The 27,922-nt window shown below is 29.3% G+C and overlaps 3 protein-coding genes across 3 annotated transcripts in view; 1 reads left to right on the forward strand and 2 right to left on the reverse strand.

Moving 5' to 3' along the window:
• LOC129971658 (uncharacterized) overlaps positions 1-27,922 on the forward strand; it is a 180,589-nt gene that overhangs the window by 39,323 nt on the left and 113,344 nt on the right. The window lies entirely within an intron of this gene.
• LOC129971683 (uncharacterized) lies at positions 1,312-10,529 on the reverse strand. Its single transcript, XM_056085661.1, has 6 exons — positions 10,357-10,529; positions 9,879-9,931; positions 7,849-7,956; positions 6,710-6,757; positions 4,354-4,410; positions 1,312-1,474 (listed from the first exon to the last, which is right to left on the reverse strand). Exons 1-6 carry the CDS (start codon positions 10,484-10,486, stop codon positions 1,412-1,414), a joined length of 459 nt encoding a protein of 152 aa, XP_055941636.1. The 5' UTR covers positions 10,487-10,529; the 3' UTR covers positions 1,312-1,411.
• Positions 17,504-27,336, reverse strand: LOC129971675 (uncharacterized). The gene is made up of 6 exons (XM_056085654.1): positions 27,164-27,336; positions 26,704-26,756; positions 24,674-24,781; positions 23,541-23,588; positions 21,292-21,348; positions 17,504-17,663 (listed from the first exon to the last, which is right to left on the reverse strand). Exons 1-6 carry the CDS (start codon positions 27,291-27,293, stop codon positions 17,601-17,603), a joined length of 459 nt encoding a protein of 152 aa, XP_055941629.1. The 5' UTR covers positions 27,294-27,336; the 3' UTR covers positions 17,504-17,600.

The following is a 27,922-nucleotide window of genomic DNA, read 5'->3' on the forward strand; positions in this document are numbered from 1 at the left end:
TCTTCTATATTTATATTTATGTCTCTATCTACATATACGTCTATATCTGTATCTACATAAACATCTATATCTATATCTAGATAGATACATGCATAGATAGATACATAGATTTAGTATATGATTTTGTATAACAAAATTATAGGAAATACTGATTGAATTCTCTAACGGGAAATATTAAATAGGGTCGATTTTGAATACTGGGCAATTTTACTGTTTGGTAATCGATGTATTTAATCGTCATGGCTTTTCACCATTGATCTTTGCTCATGTTTGTGAAGATTTCCCTTTTTATGAAAAGGAAGACTGCATTTTTCCACTAATCTCCTCTTTTTGGGATCTGTCATTAAGTTTAATGCATTTGAGCTTGAGTTTTAATTTTAATCATGCTAAATAAATTATTTTCATCAACTTGAATCTTTTTTTTAGTTAGCCTTCAATGAATGGAAGATAAGTTAATATATATATATATATATATATATATATATATATATATATATATATATATATATATATATATATATATATATATATATATATATATATATATATATACATATATATATATATATATATATATATATATATATATATATATATATATATATATTCATTAACTTATGTATTTATTTATATTATTATGTATGTTTTTATATATATAATATAAAATAAATACATAATGTTTTAGTAGTTTCGAGGTTTTATTCCTTCCCGGGAGGCATAATTTATGTACAAGAAGAGCTGAATAATTGGCGTCCGTTCACAAGAGATACAAGAGCAACAGATCGAAAAGAAAAATATTTTCCCTGGTCATTATATAGAATGATATTCTGATATGATAGGGATTTTTTTACACCTGTCGATTTAGGATAGGGGAATTTAGGTATCTTTTAAAATAATTTGTTTTGACTTACAGATTTTTATTCTTTCACTCGGAATGTGGAAACCTGTCGATTTCAGCAATTTTAGAACTCGTGAGCATTAATTAAATAAAAAAGGTAAAAATGGATCAGGAAATAAAAGAACATTTTGTAATGAAGTTAATATGGGTTAAATTAAGATAAAGATGAGGAAATTAATTAAAATTTAAATCAGGTTTCAAAATATCATTACATATATAAAAAAAGAAAATTGAAGAAAGAATATTTACGCAAAATTTTTTTAGTAATGCATTTATCGGATAATGTGTACGTTATATATCTATATATATATTAAATTGAACAAATGTGCAAAGCTTGATTCTGAAATATTTTCACTTTGTAAAATGTATTTTTCATGTAAAATAAAAAAATAAATACTCATTTAAAATGCCTCTTGTAAATGTATATGACAATTTTATTTCTCAAAAACCTTTTAATTTTGTTTACAAATAAAGATGTTTTATCGATCTAACAACTTTTTGTATTTGTTTTCCTCATGGTTTTATATTGCATAGTTCCCTTTCCTTGAGATTTCCAAGAAGAGAGAAAAAGCAGCTCTAAAAAAGAATGGAATTAATGAATAAATAATCAAGTTAATAATGTCTGCACCAAATAAAATTAAAGAGCATAATCATTTTCAGGCATAATCATAATGAGAGCATAATCATAATTATAATCATTACCAAATGCGATTATAAACAATAAATCATGAAACAGAAACATGAATTTCATATCAACCATTTTTGTACTACTTTGTAATCCATATACAATAGATGAATAAAATTTTAGTGTGATTTTGAAAACACCTTTATTCTTTTTGTCATACCTTAAAAAAATAATTACTTAAAGTAAATGTTTCTTAAAATGTTAAAAAAAACTACATTGACTTCAAAAATGTAAGTTATAACCGGTTTTTTTAAAATTAGCAATTAAATAAATGCAAATAAAGATAAAAAAAGGTTTGAGTGTAAATAATGAAATAAAAGTTGTACAATATTAATTGAATTGAAAAAATGAGCCATATATACCACATAAGAAATTGATATTTTATAGAAGTCAGGGAAATCTATAAATATCGTTTAAATGTTCCAATGATATCTGCAAAGGTGAACATATCTAAGAGTTAATGAAGGAATTCTAAAACTATATATACTTGCTTGTATACCAACACAATTAGATCCACCAATTAAAAGCTTACGCCTACAGGAAGTGCGTAGTCTAGATAAAATTTCTAATTCAGCCCTCAAAACATATTTGTAATACTATAATTTATTTATTTAAAATTCATGATAATCTCAGCCAAACGTGATGGGAAAACTACTTCAAATATTATTATGTCTATATCTAGCGAAGAATATACACCTTTTAAATTTACAGGATAAATTTATGCTAAGGAATCGAACGAACTGTCCAGTTGCCATAGAAGCTAGTTCAAAATAAAGTTATTTGTGTGATAACAAAAGCCGTCTATCTATTACATCAGGAATTCTGTTATCCACTCTAAACATGAGAATGAAGTGGAAGACATTATTAATAAATCATGATCAATTTTTTTTTCTGCGGGTTCATCTAAATCCTTTCATTTGTTCTTGACTTGTATTTGTCCAAAAGCAGTGCTAAAATCTAATTATCTTTATGAATGATCACTTCCCTTGAAGACGCCATTGACAAACATCTTTCCCATTGACAAACGGACGTCCTGCTGTGGCATTTAGAATACTGATAAAAGCGACGGCACTTAAAATACATTATGCGCCAAAATATACAGTACTGAAACTCACGCTTCTCGAACACTTGGTTGCATTTGTCGACGAAACATAGTTTCAGCTATACGTGTTCGTTGTAGTGAAAATAAAACTGTGTTGTGCAGTTGTTGTTGGAAATTTGTTTCTTGACAGAGGAAAAAGTATTTATAGTTAAGACTTATTCCCGTTTATACGGAAGCGGTCATGAAGGCAGACCGAGTTTGAAAAAAGGGGGCAGAACAATTCCAAGAGAAGTTTAATAAGACGACACCAAGTAACGTAGTGTGGTGAAAAGCATATAAGCCAGATAACAGCTACGAAACATGGCCAATTGCTGTTGTCTTGTGGTGTTGTTATTCGGCTGCGAGCCACAAGGTCCCAGATTCTCCCCTCGCTCATAGCAATCCTCTGCAACAGTTATACTGCATATTATTACGCGATTTCGCCGCTTTTGTAGTGTACTGGTTCCCGGAAGGGGAAGTCTGTTAAGCACCGAACAGTCGACCAGCAAATGTTAAAGGAGAGTGTGTCCAACTATGAAAATCCACCAAGAATTGTGCTTGCATTGCGTGAGAAAGACATCTGCAGCAACATTTGTTTAGGATATGTTTAAGAATCAGTGTGAACATTATCTACAACGAGGCGGTGCAAGTTTACATTACACATACCGTGGTAAATCAACAAGCGAACAGTGTGTAGTATGTATGTTAATATTTTCTAAGGAAAAAAATAAACTCACAGATGAAAATAATGCAAGTTTATTCATCTTTTCATTTCAGTATTGTATATTTCGGCGCATTCTGTAAATGAATTTTAAATATAAATTTTGTCTACCCCCCCCTTTTATTAATATTATTTATAATCTTATTATTTCGCATCTATCTATCTATCTTCAAGCAAAAATTACACCTGACCGAAAGTGCCTAACATGTACATAAACAAGTCTTCGTCGTCTATGAACATATTGTTTTAATAATTTAAAAACAGTTTCTTTTCAACAATCGTTTATGAACCATTTTTTGTTTTTTGTTTATGAAGATATTTTTCTTAATGTATCAAAATAATCGTCTATAAATTAGTTCAGAACGTTGAAACAGGTGAATGAAATAGAAATATAACACCAGAGGCTGCTAAAGGCACAGTGTGTCCAACAGTGTGGTACAAATTTTTTTGACTCTTTCCAAAATAATAAAAAAATAAAAATAAAAAAAATAATTTGAAATGACCTTGAACATGAGGTTAAAATTAAAAATCAATGTGGCTTGTTTTAAGCTTTTGCATAGTTTTTTATTCCCTTTAAATTTGGCATTTGAAATTTTTGTAAATAAAATTACACCACTTATGAATTATTTGGAATTTTCTTTCTTTCCCATTTTTCTATTATTTCTGTGTTTATTTGATTTGATATATAGTGACACATCATATATACTAAAATTCGCGTTATTTGCATCAACAGAAATACTTTCAAAACCATCTGAAATAACATGAACAATCTTGTACTATCGTTTCATTAGATTTTAAAAGTCCGCCACGAGTCTAAAAGTGATTCATGCCAATTTATTATAATCATATTTAAGAGTCAGTAAACAGTAGTGTGGTTGCTGTTTATTGTTGTAATGATAAAATGAAAAGAAAAAAACTTTACGTTTAGTATAAAATATTTTCTTCAAATAAAATATAAAATTACATACCGCCAACTCTGTTGCAGTTTTGCATTGTTGCTGCATATTTGAAGAATTGCATGTCATCTATAAAATAATAAATATGTATATAATTTAACGACTGAATGTAGCATTTTTGTCACTCAATTTTTCTCAAACAAACATATTAAATGGATGATCAAATACAATTGACATGAAACGGAGTTTTATTACGTTGAAAATGGTGTTTGATTTAGTCAGACCTTATTCTATTGTCTCCTTGGGGCAACGTGTTTGCATAAGGAACACTGAAAAAGTGAAATATTAGTCGGAGATTATGGAATATTATATTACATATTAAAGGTACTTGAAAATTTTAAGTAAATTTTCAGCAATTCCTTAGATCCGTGTTAAATGTTTTACATACCTGCTTTTGGAAGTTATTATGTTATTTTATTAATATTCATTAGATGAACATCAATTTGATTGTTACCAAATTCTTCTTTTGGATATACTCCGTTGTTCAACTCATTTCTGCTAGTATAGTATTATTCTTACTCATGCTTAATGCAGACATGAAAATAAAATTCTTATATATATATATAAGATGGGATGATGGAAAAATGTTTAGTTGCTTAACGTCCATCTGAGAACGCCTTTTCCGTAAAATTATTAATTTTAGCTCAATAAACGACCAAAACGAAATACAGAAACAATATTAACATTTATTGACTAGTTTTTTTATCTCCTAACCACTTTTAGTAAAGGCAAAGAAAAAATAACAGTAAGTTGTTTGAGAAAAATAAAGTTCAGTTTGCAGAAACAAGAACAGATTAAGATGACATTGTATAACAGGTGAAGTTGTTAATCGTGTCCAGGTTCTCCATGTGACCACCCTCATGCACCTGCAAAATTTGAAGTCGATAGACAATATTTTTAACAGCAGATCGAAACCGATTAGTTGTGATGCTTCACACATGAAGCGTTATGGAGTTCTTAAGGTCGTTCAACGTCCCAAAAAGATACAGTCATCATTACAGCCGAAAACATGGACATAAAACATGACAACGACTGCAAACGTTTCTTATCCTAACTGTTTTGCATAAAGCATCCTCTTCATAGCAAGCATGCAAATCTCGCGACATTTTTTCCTAGAACTGACAGTTTTTCCTGGTTTTACATTTTATCACTCATAGTTCTGGATTGTTAACATTGTTTCTGTATTCCGTCTTGATCGTTTATTGAGTTAAATTAAGGTTTTTCCGGAAAACGAGCCCTATGGTGGACATTTTGGAACTGATTTTTTTTTTCGAAATTCCGTGAGAGCATCTCATGTATAGTCTATATACTAAATTTCGTTACAATCCGTTCACCCGTTTGCGTTATATGATGCTGCTTATAGGGGAAGTTTAATTCTAATTACTCTGTAAATATAAATATATATGTATAAAAGTAAGAAAGAAATAAATAACAATGTAAGTAAAAGTACAAAAATTAAAGATCCAGAACAACGATAAATTTTCATCATACTTGTGCAGTCAATAAATAGAAGTTATTCTCTAAGCAAAATTAAATAGACTCCTTCCTAAACTACGATACTGTAATGCATTGTACATTATGTTAAATATTATGTAGTAGTGTCAAAAAGTCATAAAAGACGAACTGGGACAATACTAGAAGAAGTTACTAAAGAAGACATTTTCCTAACTATGATAAAGTAATGATTTGCAAAGCATTTAAAATGTTAGGAAGTAGTGTCAAAGAGAGATAAAAGACTCAATCGATAATAATAGAAATCACTAAAGCAGACTAAATAAAAATCTTCCTTAACAATGATGCTGTAATGAATTGTACAATATTTTAAATAGCAGACAGTAGTCGACATCTTACCGCGGTTCAAAACTACGAATTCCGTCCCAAAATAGCCCTAGTGTTGCTAAAAAATGGGACGTTAATATAGCTAAACTAAACCTTTTTTCATTTAAATGTGAATTTAACATTCAAAATAATATTTCCAGATTTTTCAGTTATTTATCATTAGCAATTATGAGCGGTTTTAGCTACAAAATAAATTTTAGCAAAATTCACTGCTACCTTTTTTTCTGCCAAAGGAATGAAGAGTATTGAAATATTGTATAATTTTAAAGTTTTTCATGCGCTATAAAATAAACGATTAACTTATTTTTTAACATTCCTTCAATAAATATTTATGTTCTACGCAGTATTTTGTAAAAAATAATGCAATCGAAATTAATTGTTTTTTAAAATTCAGAACTAGATAAATTTGCTGTTTTGTCAAAACTTCGCAAGAAAATATTACAATAATACTGCAGGAAACATGTAGTACTGTAGCAAAACATGTAGCAAATATAAAAGTATTAGAAGTAATTAAAATCATGACACTTACTTTCTGGTAGCCGTCAACACCCTTGAGGGTCTGTTTAAATGCATTCATCTGTAAAAAAAAATTGATAAAAAAATAAATCTACACGGTATTTGGAAAAGCAGAGAGGCGTTTAAAACAACCATTAAAATTATTGCATTGAAAAAAATAATATATGTCGAAAAATGAACTGCTAAATTTCCCATAGTTGGGTTTAAGTATTAATCCTTAAAAATTCATCTCACAATATTGCATCAAGGTTGGTGATTAAGTTGAAAAATAATCATAAAAATCATGATTTTTATGCAAAATCAGGATTTTTTAAAAAAAAATTCAATAATTTTATAAAAAAGCAGTAATGTTCTTCATAAAAACGCAAGAAATTTATTTTTAAGTGTATTTTTGGGAAGTAATACCGATTTTTATAATTGCATTTGTACGTGTTTTGATGCTATTCTACATCTTTAAATGTTTTTTTCTGAAATTCTAAGCTTTGAAAAAAAATTTCTTACAAAAAAATCTCATCAATTAAATTCTAATGCCTATTTTTGTTCAAATTTAGTATGCTAATTTCTGAATACACTCTGCACAATATGCTTTTATAGTACTTTTAGTGCTTCAAACTGTGAGAAAACTCCCCGAAAATTTAAAGTTATTTACCAATCAAGCCCTGATATTTAAAAATTGGATATAGATATAACCTTTTTTATTCAGGAAGCAGATATTATCTTTCTTAATCTATCTCCAAAATTTTAAACAAATCATTTTATAAGCCTCTGAACTATTGTGTTTTATACCACTTTTTAGCCCCAAAAAAGGCTGTTATTTCTAATTTTTGAAGTACTTTTCTCTCTGATACTAAGGGATTTCCTGAATCATAAGGGACATCACCGCCCACGGTACAAACCTTCCCGCAGGAAGTACGTCCCGTCATCGATGGGAGGAGTGAGATCTCCCACCTATTTATGTACCCATCAGGATGGTGAGATCCAACCATCATACCGGAAGCGTCTCATCCTCGTTTCGAGGTGCCCCCCCGGGGGGGGTACCTTAAAGGAAAAATTGCCAACTCATTTGAATAATCGAAAACACATGTATTCGAAATTCTTAGTGTAACAGTTATTATTAACTGCAAGAAAATATCAGGAATCAAAATTACTTACTTGATCATCTCCGCTTTTACTGCAATACTTTTGTATTGCTTCGGATGCCAGGTTGGTTTTGTAGTTGTAGTAATTTTTATCAATATAGCTGATAACGGTTTTTTTTTGCTAACAAAAGAAAGAAAATAACTATATAAATAAAGCTGAAATAACAATTCAATTCCAGAGCAATGTATATCAGCTTGTGCCTCCATAAAATAGTTAATGGCAAAATAGTTGAAAATAATTTCTTATTACAGTTTAGTTTCATAGCCAGGTATTTCTACTAGAACATTAATAATATGGTTAACTACTAAATAGTTGCAAGTAAATTCGTAAAACAGTTCAGTTTCTACCCTAGATACTTAAGCTAATGAATTTGTAAAATAATTAAGTACTAATTATTTACCAGAAAAATTCATAAATCAGTTTCGATTCAAAGCTAGGTATATCAGCAACTACGTTTATAAAATAATTAACTACTAAAAAGTACCTAAAAAATTCGCAAAACGTTTCAGTTTTTAAGTTAGGTATATCATCGAGTACATTTTGTAAAAAAGGTAATTATTAATTTGTCATTAATAAATTCTAAAAACGGTTCAAATTAAAGCTACATATATCAGCGAATAAGTGTGTAAAATTTAACAAAAGTCAGCTCACAGGCTATGAAAAAAAAGCAGAAAATTATGTATGCTTTTTTTTCATGTCGTTTGCAATAAGACTAACTTATATAATTCCCCTATCTCCTAAATATATTTTATATAATATTTCATACAAATATAATACAAAATAAAATAAATTTCATATAATGTTTCATACAAATTCGGGGATAACAAAACAAGCTAAGAAACATTACCATAAAATTAAAGATGTTGACAATCACAGCTCCATTTTTGGGAATGCAACAGATAATTTTATTTTAAACATAATGTAAATTTAATGTAAGTTAATAATTAAACTTAATTAATTAACAGACTGCTATGGATATTAAAACGGAATTTCAAGAAAACTAGTCCTTAATTGAAAATTCTCCTTACGAGAAATATCATTATTTTTTAAAATAGACATTCAATTTATTAAAATAATTTTTTAAATTAATAATAAATTGCGAGTGATTAATTAGAACTGTAAGCCCATAAAAAATAACACAGAAAGTTAAAAAGTTGATTAAATATTCTGAAAGCTGCTGCACGCTATTTCTTTCTTCCGAAGGAATGAGCTTCTTACTTTCAACCATATATTACCGAAAATTGTATTTCCGAAGAATTATTTTTCCAGAGCATCCATGAATATTGTCATCTCAAAATATGCTTCTGAAGAATTTTTTTCCCGAACATCGATGAATACTGCCATTTCAAACTCCGTTTCCGAAGAATTGTTTTCCCGGAGCATTCGTGACTACTATCATCACAAAATGTATTTCCGAAGAATTTTTTTCCCGATCATCCGTGAATACTGACATTTCAAATTATATTTCCGAAGACTGTTTTCCCAGAGCATTCCCAGAGAATGAATACTATAATCTCAAATTGTATTTTCGAAAAATTGTTTTCTTGATTAGCCCGTGAATACTGTGGTTTTAAATTTTATTTCCGAAGAATTGTTTTACCACACCATGCGTTAATATTATAATCTCGAATTGTATTTTCAAAAATTTTTTTTTCTGAGAAATCCGTGAATACTGTAGTCTCAAATTGTATTTCTGAAGAATTGTTTTACCGCATCATCCATGAATGCTATCATTTCATATTGTATTTCCGAAGAATTCTTTCCCCGAGCATCCGTCAATATTATCATCTCAATTTGTATTTTCGAAAAATTATTTTTCTGGAAAGTCCGTGAATACTTTCGTCGCAATTGAGTGAATTCATTTCACTTCAGAGTTGCAAGACAAACGAAGAAATATGACACAAATCTATTGATTTAATGATAAGTTGCATCGTAAAGTGTTTACGTTTTACAGATGAAAGGGAGACTTTCATTAACAAAGACAGGAAACTGTTCAAGCACCACAACCATTTTACATTTGAAAGAAATAATTACTGTTTTACCTGATCAGTCGGCGAATTGAAGCATTTCATTATGTCCTGATGGGCTTGTCCGTCTGAAATAATAAATATACTAAATTATTTTATCCTTAAAATTATTTTTTATACAAAGAAGTGGTTGCATTTTTATCATTGTTCGTTGCTTAATCTTATTTTACTTAATTTAATTCGTGTGTATAAATCAGAAATAGGTCATCAATTTTTTCATTCATTCCTTGATGGAAGGACATTTTTTATTTGCCTACTTCGTTTTTACAATGCAAATGCACACTTTTAATATTTTTAATATATGATTACATTAGGGAGCTTCCGAAAATATTAGCTGCTGAATACCATGATATTTACGCTAATTAATTATTATTTGCAAAATAAAATCAATCAAAATAATCGAAATGTAAAAAAATCTTATAATGAAACAGTTTTTATAAATATATTTTATGCTAAATTTAATTCATTATCAGTGAATAGGTAATATTACTACCTGAATCGCACAGAGCATAAGTGAAGCAACCGTAAAATTGGTCTAGATCGAATCCCTCTGGCATTTGGCTCTGAACTGCCAATGCCAAACAGAAAATACCAAGCACGGAAGGGATAACTTTGCGATACATTTTGCACTTATTCTCCTTTGTTTCGGATGTAGACTTTTAAATCTTTCCAGCTGCTTTTATACTATATTCTAGACAAACTCATTTACAATAAAAGCAATTTTTAATATAAAAAAATTGGTAACATTCATCTCTTTGATTGTTTCCAAATATATTTCTATCTCTTGCAATTATTTTGGTAAATACTTTTTTTTATTAATGTTTACCGAAACCGCAGGTTCAAAAAAATGAAAATTGGAAATAAAGCTGAATAATATGAAATTGAAGGCCATTTTATAACTTTTATATGCAGACATGTTGGTTTAAGACATTTTTATTTCTTACTGGTTTAAGAAATAATGAATTTGCAAATAAGTAAACCTATAAAAAATTTCATTGCTACATTTTATACTTAAAATATACGCTTATGAGAATAAAATATTCTTCAAACGTGTGTTATTAAATAAAATGATTTTGTTTCAATTGGTCAGAAAAAACAGGCCCTTTAGGATATGTTTAGAACATACCAGGGATTACTAGCTAAAGTCTCGCTAAGAATCACATGATGATTCGAGAAAAAAACTAAATAATGGATTCAGTAAAAATGAAAAATTCACACCAAAGATTAATAATTTTTAACTATGTTAAAACGTTTTTCTACCTTATTTAATGTCCACCAATTTTGCGGTGGGTGGTGAATAATACTTTATCTGACCTTATTTTTGGGCTAGACGGATGAAATTTGGTATATGGGTTTTGCAACAGATTTGTAAATTTCTATCAAATTTTGAGCAAACTTTATTCAGAAGAAAGATATCTGCCAGTGTGTTAGACTTTGAGTTAACACAATAAATACAAAATTAAGAAAATTAGATGGATAATATAATTTACAAAGTTCGAAGATCTAAATGTAGAGCTAAATTTCTTGATATGATCTTGATTCTCAAATTTTGAGTTAAGTTCAATAAAGGGTTGTCAGCCTGTCGGTCTGCATTTTCAATACCATATAAACACGATGAATCAAAAATGTAGACACTTAACTTTCTTTGTATGTGACTGTATTTGGTAAGTCATTCGGTGCCAAGCTTTGGTTTCTATTGGTTGTGACAAACGCGCCTAAAGAGCAGATTACTTTTTCGGGTACTATTAACCGCTTGCCAAAAAAAAAAATTCCGCCAATGTAGATCGAGATATTCAGTAAATAGCATTCAGCATGACAATACCATTCAAGGCGTTCCCTGTCTTACAGAATATCCACCATTGTTTGCTGAGGATGGGACATAACACCTTTATTAAAGAATATGCAAGAGAATTTTATAGACACCACTCCCGCTGATTTCCACTTGCAGTCCGTATGCTTTCTGTTTTCGCCATTATCTGAATCGAGCTAACTGTGATATTTGTTATAGTTATTCATACCAGATGAATATTGATTCCCACAAGTTTCGTGAAAGTTAATAATTTCTTGCCTTTCTTCCACTATTATCCAGTAAGATTTCGGATTTCCAAAACATTCATTTTTCTCGCTAGTTTGAGCAAAAAATAATTCTGGCAATTTCTTCTTTTTAATTTAAATTCATTATTTCTTCCTGAATAACGAACAACTTTTCTACAAACCGAATAATTAATTTTATTGAGCTGTGTGGTACGAATGTAATGATGCTTCACAGCATTCTTCATATTGATGTGTTGATAATGACAGACTGACTCACAGAAAATTTTAAAATTATTTCAATGCTTTGAACTGTTGATAATAGGTCTCCATGTCCCATAAATTTTAGTTACTTTAGTCCATTTTTCTTTATCGTCCTTTATCGGCCATTATAAATGTTCTAATTCATTGAATAATACTGCACTATCTACATCATTTTCATACGCGTTGAATAAGAGTATTTATGTTAAAAGAAGACAGTTTATGTGAGATTTTTATTTTGCAATTTCCTAAATATTTTTAATGACATTACACATTGCAAAACATAATTATAAAATCATTCTTCATATGTGATTTACAAGTTAAAAGTTCTATAATAAATATACAGTGATTAGGCTGGTTAAATAACATTCTAATACCATGTTTTTTTTATAGAAAATCTTAGTTTAATACCAAAAACAGGAATCATTATTTTCTGCAAAGTAAATATTAGATAAAATCTCATAGACCATAGAAGATCACCCTTTAATATGAAATATGTTTGTAAGTAAAATCAAGATCACGTTCTGGATAGCGAACATCTATTTTGATTTTTTTTAATTTGGAAATGTATTGAAGATTTTAATTTAGGTTTAATTTCATAGAAAATTTTGAGAAAACTTTCTTTAATCGAAATAAATATATATTTTTACCATTTCATTTTTGTAATAACTAAGCTATTTTTATAAACTTTACTAAAATACTTCAGTAAGGTGCTGACAAAATTGTCTGGATACAAAAAAAGAGTAGAAAACGGAAAAAATTTGTAAGATTACCTTAAATAAAAAAAACAAATTTATTTGAGCTATGAAAACATTTTAAAATGTAATAAATTCATAAGATTTTTTTCTTTTTTGGAGCTTGAAGAATATAAGTAATTTGATTAGATGCTTAATTTAAATTTTATCCAACTGTAGAATAATATGAAAAATTAATTCCACTACCGAGCAATTCAGTTTTAAATTATTATGTTAAGTTTTACGAAATCAGAACAAAAATCCATAAAGCCTTAATTTTCAATTCTGAGCAGTTCGGACAAACTTTATTCCCACAGTTTCTGAATATGAGCAAATATTCGTTTTTCAAAAGCGTTTTAACTGATGCAAAAATATTAGAATATATAAATCTTTTATGAGATTTTATCAGTTCAATCTTCCTGATTATGATGTTGAAACGTTGGTTTGACGCAATGTATGTATGATTTTTAATCACCGAAATAACCAGATTTGTATAGAGAAACTGATGCGTGAATAAAAAGCAGCTTTCAGGTCAGTTTCTCTACAAGTACTATTACTAATTACCACTGATTTTCTTTCATTGTCAATTCTAGTTTTTGAAACGAATGAGAAAAAGGTTATTTTATAACAAATAAAGCATATTTTCAAACTTGTAGGAATGTAAAACCTGGAGGATTTTTTATCACCCAAATAACTAACTGAATACAGAGAAGCGGATAAGTGAATAAAAAAAAAGCTTTCAAATTACCTTCTCTACTGATACTATCACTAATTATCAGTGATTTTATTTTGCTGTTAATTATAAATATTGAAACTATAGCTTAATGAAAAACGGTTATTTTATAATAAATGAATAATTTTTTATAACCTGAAGGAATGCAAAGCAAATTTTCTAGTATTATATATTAATTAAGTTTTTATATTATCTTAAGAAATAATATTCCATGGTACAATTGTGAGGCAATACCTTTATCTCTGTATTCATTTGAACTCGATCTACTTAGCACGCTCCCAGCGCATTCAACTTTTAGTCTTCGCTCCTCCTTCCGCCTATCTATTGGAGGCATTGAGAACATACCAATTCAGAATAGTAGCAAGCTAATTAAATGAATCTTACTGCCTTTGGCGACCAACTTGTTGGCAGCGATTATTGACTTTTTGGGCTTATAAATATTCATACGGAATGCATATTTCTTTTCAATAGCCTTGTTATTTGATAAAAGCAGTCAATGTCGAAAAGTGTTTTAATAATAGCTCCGAAACCCCTTGGATGTGACATCTTAAATGGCATATCCAGGACATATTTATAAAGAAATATTTAAAAAAAAACCACCTATGAGACAGTGGAAACACTGACCGTTATACTTATAAAGTTAGTAAAGCAAAATTAAAACCACTCTCCTGAAATTGTGAAGAAATCCTGTTTATCACAGGGCACGTCCCCCCAGGGAGGAGCACCTCGTAATTGAGGATGAGAAACTTCCGGCATAGTGGTTGGTTCTTGCCACCTTTGTGGATACAGAAAAAGGGGGGAGTCTGGTTTGGACGATCGTATCACGGGACGTACTTCCTCATGGAAAGGTTGTACCGTTGCCGGTGATGGCCCTTAGTACTCAACCACAGTTCCCACCAGAGTTAATATCACTGCGGTCCGTTCAATCAAGTTTATATGTGTGCCTTCGGAATGTACGAAGAGCCTATCACTTATCACAAGATATAGTCTATTTGCTTTTTTTCTTTGCCGTTTTCACTTATTAGAGGGTGATTTTTGCTTTTGTGGAGAAGTCTAAGATCCAATCAATTATGCGATATCCTATCGTTTAACTCTTTCATTTCACCTCAGAAAACTTTAATTTTAAACTTTCTCTGGGGCAAAAGATTCATTAATAATTCAACTTCCAATTTGATTAAACCTATCAGTTTTTAAATACAATATTTTTATATACTAATCGCATTTTATTCAGAATATATCAATAAGCCTCTTCTAGCATCTCATTTTTTATAATTGCTTTATTTTTATACTCATTCTCTGTAAAAACAAGTTCATTCATTCAGGTTTATTATACTCTAGTTATTTTTCATTCCAATTTGTACAATTTTTTGCTATGTTATATGCATTCATATATTGTCATTTGCATGTTTCTTTGCAACTGATTGCAATGCAACTTTTTCTTTTCTTCCTTTTTGTTTTCTTTTTTAAATAAAGTCCATATACATCGATTCCAAACTGGAAAGTGGCCACATAAGCTCCAGTAACGGAGGTGTGGTGTGCTGTTGTTATTTAATATAACCGAAAAGCATGAATTTAATTGAATAAGTCAAAAGAAATATTAATGTATGCAAATCAAAAATGTGTATATACTATGAAATAAAAAGCAGAAGTGATTCCCCTATTCCAGTATTAATGTCCAAAGAAAGTATTTTAAGAGAACTTTTTTTAATATTGACAAAAACGTGCAATTCAATATTTTTATTGATGAGTTTGAATTACATAATACTGAAAATCGTAAAAAAAAAAATTGTGTAGAAAAATTTCATTAAAAGTTTTGGTATTTTTCATTAAAGTTTGGTAACAGTACAGGAATGAAATTGATATCATTTAAAAGATATTTTGAATCTTCAAATGATATAAAAATTGCTTTGGGAGATAATAATTTTGAAAAATACAGTGCTTAAATTCCATAGGTAAGTCACTCTATCCAATTATCGAATATCTAGTAATGAAGTAAATAAGCCTATTTTCATATTCAATCAAAATATGTTTGATGACTATTTTTTGAATTTCTTTTAACTTCATCTTTCTTCTGAATGAATAGAGTTTTGATGAACCTTATCTAAAGCATTTCTAATAATATTTTTCAGCTTCATAAACTAGCAAGGCGCTGAATTAAATGCCGTTTTAAAAAAAGTTCAATGGAATAGTCTGAAACGTTCTTATTAATTTGTATTAATTTGTTTACATTTGGCTGTTCTCATGTAATAAGACAATTTGTAATGAGAGCAATTTCTTTGCCTCGTATATTAGCGTTACATATAATTAATTATTGCCCTAACTTATCTTTCAATCAAGTACATCTATATCTATATCTATACTTACATCTATATCTACATATACATTTATATCTGTATCTACATACACATATTTAGCGACATCTCTGTCTCTGTCTATATTTATATCTCAATTTACATCTGTACCTATATATACATCTATATCTATATCTAATATTTATCCGTATCTGTATCTGTATCTCTGTCTGTATCTACATCTACACCTTCTTCTATATTTATATTTATATCTCTATCTACATATACGTCTATATCTGTATCTATACATCTGTATCTACATAAACATCTATATCTATATCTAGATAGATACATGCATAGATAGATACATAGATTTAGTATATGATTTTGTATAACAAAATTATAGGAAATACTGATTGAATTCTCTAACGGGAAATATTAAATAGGGTCGATTCTGAATACTGGGCAATTTTACTGTTTGGTAATCGATGTATTTAATCGTCATGGCTTTTCACCATTGATCTTTGCTCATGTTTGTGAAGATTTCCCTTTTTATGAAAAGGAAGACTGCATTTCTCCACTCATCTCCTCTTTTTGGGATCTGACATTAAGTTTAATACATTTGAGCTTGAGTTTTAATTTTAATCATGCTAAATAAATTATTTTTATCAACTTGAATCTTTTTTTTAGTTAGCCTTCAATGAATGGAAGATAAGTTAATATATATATATATATATATATATATATTCATTAACTTATGTATTTATTTATATTATTATGTATGTATTTATATATATAATATAAAATAAATAAATAATGTTTTAGTAGTTTCGAGGTTTTATTCCATCCCGGGAGGCATAATTTATGTAGAAGAAGAGCTGACTAACTGGCGTCCGTTCACAAGACATACAAGAGCAAAAGATCGAAAAGAAAAATATTTTCCCTGGTCATGATATACAATGATATTTTGATATGATAGGGATTTTTTTACACCTGTCGATTTAGGATAGGGGAATTTAGGTATCTTTTAAAATAATTTGTTTTGACTTACAGATTTTTATTCTTTCACTCGAAATGTGGAAACCTGTCGATTTCAGCAATTTTAGAACTCGTGAGCATTAATTAAATAAAAAAGGTAAAAATGGATCAGGAAATAAAAGAGCATTTTGTAAAGAAGTTAATATGGGTTAAATTAAGATAAAGATGAGGAAATTAATTAAAATTTAAATTAGGTTTCAAAATATCATTACATATATAAAAAAAGAAAATTGAAGAAAGAATATTTTCTCAAAAATTTTTGAGTAATGCATTTATCGGATAATCTGTACGTTATATATATATATATATATATATATATATATATATATATATATATACAATTTTAGAACTCGTGAAATAAATACTCGTTAAAATATAAATATATATATATATATATATATATATATATATATATATATATATATATATATATTTATATTTATATTTTAAATTGAACTAATGTGCAAAGCTTGATTCTGAAATATTTTCACTTTGTAAAATGTATTTTTTATGTAAAATAAAAAAATAAATACTCATTTAAAATGCCTCTCGTAAATGTATATGACAATTTTATTTCTCAAAAACCTTTTAATTTTGATTACAAATAAAGATGTTTTATCGATCTAACAACTTTTTGTATTTGTTTTCCTCATGGTTTTATATTGCATAGTTCCCTTTCCTTGAGATTTCCAAGAAGAGAGAAAAAGCAGCTCTAAAAAAGAATGGAATTAATGAATACATAGTCAAGTTAATAATGTCTGCACCAAATAAAATTAAAGAGCATAATCATAATGAGAGCATAATCATAATTATAATCATTACCAAATGCGATTATTGACAATAAATCATGAAACAGAAACATGAATTTCATATCAACCATTTTTGTACAACTTTGTAATCCATGTACAATAGATGAATAAAATTTTAGTGTGATTTTGAAACCACCTTTATTCTTTATGTCATACCTTAAAAAAATATTTACTTAAAGTAAATGTTTCTTAAAATGTTTAAAAAAACTACATTGACTTCGAAAATGTAAGTTATAACCGGTTTTTTTTAAATTAGCCATTAAATAAATGCAAATAAAGATAAAAAAAGTTTTGAGTGTATATAAAGAAATAAAAGGTGTACAATATTAATTGAATTGAAAAAAAGAGCCATATATACCACATAAGAAATTGATATTTTATAGAAGTCAGGGAAATCTATAAATATCGTTTAAATGTTCCAATGATATGGCTAAGGTGAACATATGTAAGAGTTAATGAAGAATTCTAAAACTGTATATACTTGCTTGTAAACCAACACAATTAGATCCAACAATTAAACGCTTACGCCTACAGGAAGTGCGTAGTCTAGATAAAATTTCTAATTCAGTCCTCAAAACATATTTGTAATACTATAATTTATTTATTTAGAATTCATGATAAGTGTTTAGTTTTGAATCTCAGCCAAACGTGATGGGAAAACTACTTCAACTATTATTATGTCTATATCTAGCGAAGAGTATACACCTTTTAAATTTACAGGGTAAATTTATGCTAAGGAATCGAACGAACTGTCCATTTGCCATAGACGCTAGTTCAAAATAAAGTTATTTGTGTGATAACAAAAGCCGTCTATCTATTACATCAGGAATTCTGTTATCCACTCTAAACATGAGAATGAAGTGGAAGACATTATTAATAAATCATGATCAATTTTTTTTTCTGCGGGTTCATCTAAATCCTTTCATTTGTTCTTGACTTGTATTTGTCCAAAAGCAGTGCTAAAATCTAATTATCTTTATGAATGATCACTTCCCTTGAAGACGCCATTGACAAACTTCTTTCCCATTGACAAACGGACGTCCTGCTGTGGCATTTAGAATACTGATAAAAGCGACGGCACTTAAATACATTATGCGCCAAAATATACAGTACTGAAACTCACGCTTCTCGAACACTTGGTTGCATTTGTCGACGAAACATAGTTTCAGCTATACGTGTTCGTTGTAGTGAAAATAAAACTGTGTTGTGCAGTTGTTGTTCGAAATTTGTTTCTTGACCGAGGAAAAAGTATTTATAGTTAAGCCTTATTTCCGTTTATACGGAAGCGGTCATGAAGGCAGACCGAGTTTGAAAAAAAGGGGGCAGAACAATTCCAAGAGAAGTTTAATAAGAAGACACCAAGTAACGTAGTGTGGGGAAAAGCTTATAAGCCAGATAACAGCTACGAAACATGGCTAATTGTTGTTGTCTTGTGGTGTTGTAATTCGGCTGCGAGACACAAGGTCCCAGGTTCTCTCCTCGCTCAAAGCAATCCTCTGTAACAGTTATACTGCATATTATTTCGAAATTTCACCGCTTTTGTAGTGTACTGGTTCCCGGAAGGTGAAGTCTGTTAAGCACCGAGCAGTCGACCAGCAACTGTGAAAGGAGAGTGTGTCCAACTATGAAAATCCACCAAGAATTGTGCTTGCTTTGCGTGAGAAAGACATCTGCAGCAACTTTTGTTTAGGATATGTTTAAGAATCAGTGTGAACATTATCTACAACGAGGCGGTGCAAGTTTACATTACACATACCGTGGTAAATCAACAAGCGAACAGTGTGGAGTATGTATGTTAATATTTTCTAAGGAAAAAAATAAACTCGCAGATGAAAATAATGCAAGTTTATTCATCTTTTCATTTCAGTATTGTATATTTCGGCGCATTCTGTAAATGAATTTTAAATATAAATTTTGTCTACCCCCCCCCTTTTATTAATATGTTGCTACTGGCGATAGGCGAGGATCGAACTCGCAACCTTTGGGTTCGTAGCCGAATAACAAGACCACTAGACAAAAGAAATTTCTCATGTCTCGTAGCTGTTATCTGGCTTATAAAGAGTCACCACATTACTCCCCCTTCAGTTCGTCGGAGGTGAGACGAACGATTTTTTTGTCCTGTTTTTTGCTGTTATTAGTGGTGATATATTGGCTGTTGCGCCTTATCCATTTTTTTATTTTTTTTTATTGGCTGATTATTTATCAGCTGCATTTTTCTTTCTCTTATTGGCCGATTATTTATCAGCTTCATTTTTTTTTTATTTATTGGCTGATTATTTATCAGCTTCATTTTTTTTTATTTATTGGCTGATTATTTATCAGCTTCATTTTTTTATTTATTTCTGGTAGAGGGCGCCACAACAGTTGTATGAAGGTTTTTTTTTTTTTGCGTATCACGTCATCGGGTCACCAATGTTGCTATTGGCGAAAGGCGAGGATCGAACTCGCAACCTTTGGGTTCGTAGCCGAGTAACAAGACCACTAGACAAAAGAAATTTCTCATGTCTCGTAGCTGTTATCTGGCTTATAAAGAGTCACCACATTACCGGACGTGATATGAACACGCAACCTTCTGATGTGTTGACTCTTTATAAGCCAGATAACAGCTACGAGACATGAGAAATTTCTTTTGTCTAGTGGTCTTGTTACTCGGCTACGAACCCAAAGGTTGCGAGTTCGATCCTCGCCTATCGCCAGTAGCAACATATATTATTTATAATCTTATTATTTCGCATCTATCTATCTATCTTCAAGCAACAATTAAACCTGACCGAAAGTGCCTAACATGTACATAAACAAGTCTTCGTTTTCTATGAACATATTGTTTTAAAAATTTAAAAACAGTTTCTTTTCAACAATCCTTTATGAACCATATTTTGTTTTTTGTTTATGAAGATATTTTTCTTAATGTATCAAAATAATCGTCTATAAATTAGTTCAGAACGTTGAAACTGGGTGAATGAAATAGAAATATGACACCAGAGGCTGCTAAAGGCACAGTGTGTCCAAAAGTGTGGTACAAATATTTTTGACTCTTTCCAAAATAAATAAAAATAATTTGAAATGACCTTGAACATGAGGTTAAAATTAAAAATCAATGTGGCTTGTTTTAAGCTTTTGCATAGTTTTTCATTCCCTTTAAATTTGGCATTTGAAATTTTTTAAATAAAATTACACTACTTATTAATTATTTGTAATTTTCTTTCTTTCCCATTTTTATATTATTGCTTTGTTTATTTGATTTGATAAATAGCGACACATCATATATACTAAAATTCGCGTTATTTGCATCAACAGAAATACTTTCAAAACCATTTGAAATAACATGAACAATCTTGTACTATCGTTTCATTAGATTTTAAAAGTCCGCCACGAGTCTGAAAGTGATTCATGCCAATTTATTATAATCATATTTAAGAGTCAGTAAACAGTAGTGTGGTTGCTGTTTATTGTTGAAATCATAAAATGAAAAGAATAAAACTTTACGTTTAGTATAAATATTTTCTTCAAATAAAATATAAAATTACATACCGCCAACTCTGTTGCAGTTTTGCATTGTTGCTGCATATTTGAAGAATTGCATGTCATCTATAAAATAATAAATATGTATATAATTTAACGACTGAATGTAGCATTTTTGTCACTCAATTTTTCTCAAACAAACATTTTAAATGGATGATCAAATACAATTGACATGAAACGGAGTTTTATTACGTTGAAAATGGTGTTTGATTTAGTCAGACCTTAACCTATTGTCTCCCTGGTGCAACGTGTTGGCATAAGGAACACTGAAAAGGTGAAATATAAGTCGGAGATTATGGGATATTATATTATATATTAAAGGTACTTGAAAATTTTAAGTAAATTTTCAGCAATTCATTAGATCCGTGTTTAATGTTTTACACACCTGCTTTTGGAAGTTATTATGTTATTTTATTAATATTCATTAGATGAACATCAATTTGATTGTTACCAAATTCTTTTTTTGGATATACTACGTTGTTCAACTCATTTTTGCTAGTATGGTATTATTCTTACTCATGCTTAATGCAGACATGAAAATAAAATTCTTATATATATATATATATCAATCTTAATATTTATTGACTGGTTTCTTATCTCCTAACCACTTTTAGTAAAGGCAAAGAAAAAATAACAGTACGTTGTTTGAGAAAAATAAAGTTCAGTTTGCAGAAACAAGAACAGATTAAGATGAAATTGCACAAGAGGTGAAGTTGTTAATCGTGTACAGGTTCTCCATGTGACCACCCTCATTCACCTGCAAAATTTGAAGTCGATAGACAATATTTTTAACAGCAGATCGTAACCGATTAGTTGTGATGCTTCACACATGAAGCGTTATGGAGTTCTTAAGGTCGTTCAACGTCCCAACAAGATACAGTCATCATTACAACCGAAAACATTGACATAAAACATGACAACGACTGCAAACGTTTCTTATCCTAACTGTTTTGCATAAAGCATCCTCTTCATAGCAAGCATGCAAATCTCGCGACATTTTTCCCTAGAACTGACAGTTTTTCCTGGTTTTACATTTTATCACTCATAGTTCTGGATTGTTAACATTGTTTCTGTATTCCGTCTGGATCGTTTATTGAGTTAAATTAAGGTTTTTCCGGAAAAAGAGCCCTATGGTGGACATTTTGGAACTGATTTTTTTTTCGAAATTCCGTGAGAGCATCTCATGTATAGTCTATATACTAAATTTCGTTACAATCCGTTCACCCGTTTGAGTTGTATGATGCTGCTTATAGGGGAAGTTTAATTCTAATTACTCTGTAAATATAAATATATATATATATAAAAGTAAAAAAGAAATAAATAACAATAAATGTAAAAGTACAAACATTAAAGATCCAGAAGAACTATAAATTTTCATTATACTTGTGCAGTCAATAAATAGAAGTTATTCTCTAAGCAAAATTAAATAGACGCCTTCCTAAACTACGATACTGTAATGCATTGTACATTATGTTAAATATTATGCAGTAGTGTCAAAAAGTCATAAAAGACGCACTGGGACAATACTAGAAGAAGTTACTAAAGAATACTAAATAGACATTTTCCTAACTATGATAAAGTAATGATTTGCAAAGCATTTAAAATGTTAGGAAGTAGTGTCAAAGAGAGATAAGCGATAATAATGGAAATCACTAAAGCAGACTAAATAAAAATCGTCCTTAACAATGATGCTGTAATGAATTGTACAATATTTTAAATAGCAGACAGTAGTCGACATCTTACCGCGGTTCAAAACTACGAATTCCGTCCCAAAATAGCCCTAGAGTTGCTAAAAAATGGGACGTTAATATAGCTAAACTAAACCTTTTTTCATTTAAATGTGAATTTAACATTCAAAATAAAATTTCTAGATTTTTCAGTTATTTATCATTAGCACTTATGAGCGGTTTTAGCTACAAAATAAATTTTAGCAAAATTCACTGCTACCTTTTTTTCTGCCAAAGGAATCAAGAGTATTGAAATATTGTATAATTTTAAACTTTTTCATGCGCTATAAAATAAACGATAAACTTATTTTTTAACATTCCTTCAATAAATATTTATGTTCTACGCAGTATTTTGTAAAAAATAATGCAATCGAAATTAAATTTTTTTAAATTCAGAACTAGAATAAATTGCGGTTTTGTCAAAAATTCGCAGGAAAATATTACAATAATACTGCAGGAAACATGTAGTACTGTAGCAAAACATGTAGCAAATATAAAAGTATTAGAAGTAATCAAAATCATGACACTTACTTTCTGGTAGCCGTCAACACCCTTGAGGGTCTGTTTAAATGCATTCATCTGTAAAAAAATTTGATAAAAAAATAAATCTACACAGTATTTGGAAAAGCAGAGAGGCGTTTAAAACAACCATTAAAATTATTGCATTGAAAAAAATAATATATGTCGAAAAATGAACTGCGAAATTTCCCATAGTTGGGTTTAAGTATTAATCCTTAAAAATTGATCTCACAATATTGCATCAAGGTTGGTGATTACGTTGAAAAATCATCATTTTTTTTTTAAAAAAAATCTATAACTTTATAAAAACGCAATAATTTCCTTCATAAAAACGCAATAAGTTTCTTCATAAAAAGCAAGAAATTTATTTTTAAGTATATTTTTTGGGAAGTTATACCGATTTTTATAATTGCATTTGTACGTGTTTTGATGCTATTCTACATCTTTAAATGTTTTTTTTCTGAAATTCTAAGCTTTGAAAAAAATTTCTTAGAAAAAAAATCTCATCAATTAAATTCTAATGCCTATTTTTGTTCAAATTTAGTATGCTAATTTCTGAATACACTCTGCACAATATGCTTTAATAGTACTTTTAGTGCTTCAAACTGTGAGAAAACTCCCCGAAAATTTCAAGTTATTTACCAATCAAGCCCTGATATTTAAAAATTGGATATAGATATAACCTTTTTTATTCAGGAAGCAGATATTAACTTTTTTAATCTATCTCCAAAATTTTAAACAAATCATTTTATAAGCCTCTGAACAATTGTGCTTTATACCACTTTTTAGCCCAAAAAAAGGCTCTTATTTCTAATTTTTGAAGTACTTTTCTCTCTGATTCTAAGGGATTTCCTGAATCATAAGGGACATCACCGCCCACGGTACAAACCTTCCCGCAGGAAGTACGTCCCGTCATCGATGGGAGGAGTGAGATCTCCCACCTATTTATGTACCCATCAGGATGGTGAGATCCAACCATCATACCGGAAGCGTCTCATCCTCGTTTCGAGGTGCCCCCCGGGGGGGGGTTCCTTAAAGGAAAAATTGCCAACAAGTTTGAATAATCGAAAACACATGTATTTGAAATTCTTAGTGTAACAGTTATTATTAACTGCAAGAAAATATCAGGAATCAAAATTACTTACTTGATCATCTCCGCTTTTACTGCAATACTTTTGTATTGCTTCGGATGCCAGGTTGGTTTTGTAGTTGTAGTAATTTTTATCAATAAAGCTGATAACGGTTTTTTTTTGCTAACAAAAGAAAGAAAATAACTATATAAATAAAGCTGAAATAACAATTCAATTCCAGAGCTATGTATATCAGCTTGTGCCTCCATAAAATAGTTAATGGCAAAATAGTTGAAAATAATTTCTTATTACAGTTTAGTTTCATAGCCAGGTATTTCTACTAGAACATTAATAATATGGTTAACTACTAAATAGTTGCAAGTAAATTCGTAAAACAGTTCAGTTTCAACCCTAGATATTTAAGCTAATGAATTTGTAAAATAATTAAGTACTAATTATTTACCAGAAAACTTCATAAATCAGTTTCGATTCAAAGCTAGGTATATCAGCAACTACATTCATAAAATAATTAACTACTAAAAAGTACCTAAAAAATTCGCAAAACGTTTCAGTTTTGAAGTTAGCTATATCTTCGAGTACATTTAGTAAAAAAGGTAATTATTAAATTGTCATTAATAAATTTTAAAAACGGTTCAAATTAAAGCTACATATATCAGCGAATAAGTATGTAAAATTTAACAAAAGTCAGCTCACAGGCTATGAAAAAAAAAGCAGAAAATTATGTATGCTTTTTTTTCATGTTGTTTGCAATAAGACTAACTTATATAATTCCCCTATCTCCTAAATATATTTTATATAATATTTCATACAAATATAATACAAAATAAAATAAATTTCATATAATGTTTCATACAAAGTCGGGGATAACAAAACCTGCTAAGAAGCATTACCATAAAATTAAAGATGTTGACAATCACAGCTCCATTTTTGGGAATGCAACAGATAATTTTATTTTAAACATAATGTAAATTTAATGTAAGTTATTTAATTAAACTTAATAAATTAACAGACTGCTATGGATATTAAAACGGAATTTCAAAAAAACTTGTCCTTAATTGAAAATTCTCCTTACGTGAAATATCATTATTTCTTAAAATAGACATTCAATTTATTAAAATAATTTTTTAAATTAATAATAAATTGCGAGTGATTAATTAGAACTGTAAGCCCATAAAAAATAACACAGAAAGTTAAAAAGTTGATTAAATATTCTGAAAGCTGCTGCACGCTATTTCTTTCTTCCGAAGGAATGAGCTTCTTACTTTCAACCATATATTACCGAAAATTGTATTTCCGAAGAATTATTTTTCCAGAGCATCCATAAATATTGTCGTCTCAAAATATGCTTCTGAAGAATTTTTTTCCCGAACATCGATGAATACTGCCATTTCTAACTGCGTTTCCTAAGAATTGTTTGCCCGGAGCGTTCGTGACTACTATCATCACAAATTGTATTTCCGAAGAATTTTTTTCCCGATCATCCGTGAATACTGCCATTTCAAATTATATTTCCGAAGACTGTTTTCCCAGAGCATTCCCAGAGAATGAATACTATAATCTCAAATTTTATTTTCGAAAATTTTTTTTCTTGATTAGCCCGTGAATACTGTGGTTTCAAATTTTATTTCCGAAGAATTGTTTTACCACACCATGCGTTAATATTATAATCTCAAATTGTATTTTCAAAATTTTTTTTTCTGAGAAATCCGTGAATACTGTAGTCTCAAATTGTATTTCTGAAGAATTGTTTTACCGCATCATCCATGAATGCTATCATTTCATATTGTATTTCCGAAGAATTCTTTCCCCGAGCATCCGTCAATATTATCATCTCAATTTGTATTTTCGAAAAATTATTTTTCTGGAAAGTCCGTGAATACTTTCGTCGCAATTGAGTGAATTCATTTCACTTCAGAGTTGCAAGACAAACGAAGAAATATGACACAAATCTATTGATTTAATGATAAGTTGTATCGTAAAGTGTTTACGTGGACAGATGAAAGGCAGACTTTCATTGACAAAGACAGGAAACTGTTCAAGCACCACAACCAATTAACATTTGAAAGAAATAATTACTGTTTTACCTGGTCAGTCGGCGAATTGAAGCATTTCATTATGTCCTGATGGGCTTGTCCGTCTGAAATAATAAATATACTAAATTATTTTTTATACAAAGAAGTGGTTGCATTTTTATCATTGTTCGTTGCTTAATCTTATTTTACTTAATTTAATTCGTGTGTATAAATCAGAAATAGGTCATCAATTTTTTCATTCATTCCTTGATGAGAGGGCATTTTTTATTTGCCTACTTCGTTTTTACAATGCATATGCACAATTTTAATAATTTTAATATATGATTACATTAGGGAGCTTCCGAAAATATTAACTGCTGAATACCATGATATTTACGCTAATTAATTATTATTTGCAAAATAAAATCAATCAAAATAATCAAAATGTAAAAAATCTTATAATAAAACCGTTTTTATAAATATATTTTATGCTAAATTTAATTCATTATCAGTGAATAGGTAATATTACTACCTGAATCGCACAGAGCATAAGTGAAGCAACCATAAAATTGGTCTAGATCGATTCCCTCTGGCATTTGGCTCTGAACTGCCAATGCCAAACAGAAAATACCAAGAACGGAAGGGATAACTTTGCGATACATTTTGCACTTATTCTCCTTTGTTTCGAATGTAGACTTTTAAATCTTTCCAGCTGCTTTTATACTATATTCTAGACAAACTCATTTACAATAAAAGCAATTTTTAATATAAAAAAATTGGTAACATTCATCTCTTTGATTGTTTCCAAATATATTTCTATCTCTTGCAATGAGTTTGGTAAATACTTTTTTTATTAATGTTTACCGAAACCGCAGGTTCAAAACAATGAAAATTGGAAATATAGCTGAATAATATGATATTGAAGGCCATTTTATAACTTTTATATGCAGACATGTTGGTGTAAGACATTTTTATTTCTTACTGGTTTAAGAAATAATGAATTTGCAAATAAGTAAACCTATAAAAAATTTCATTGCGACATTTTTTACTTAAAATATACGCTTATGAGAATAAAATATTCTTCAAATGTGTGTTATTAAATAAAATGAATAGGTTATGGATTTATAAATATATTTCTGATAACATTTTTCTAAATGCTTTTTTAAGAGCTTTACTTGATGAAGAAACCATAAAAAAGTTTATGAGGATTCCTTTCATGCATTAGAACAAATCAGAATGTATCTTTCATCATTTGACTTCTTGTGGATCAGAGATTTCCTGAATTTTATAT

This window comes from Argiope bruennichi, chromosome 1 (genome assembly GCF_947563725.1).
Source record: "Argiope bruennichi chromosome 1, qqArgBrue1.1, whole genome shotgun sequence".
In the NCBI taxonomy this organism is placed as follows: Eukaryota; Metazoa; Arthropoda; class Arachnida; order Araneae; family Araneidae; genus Argiope; species Argiope bruennichi.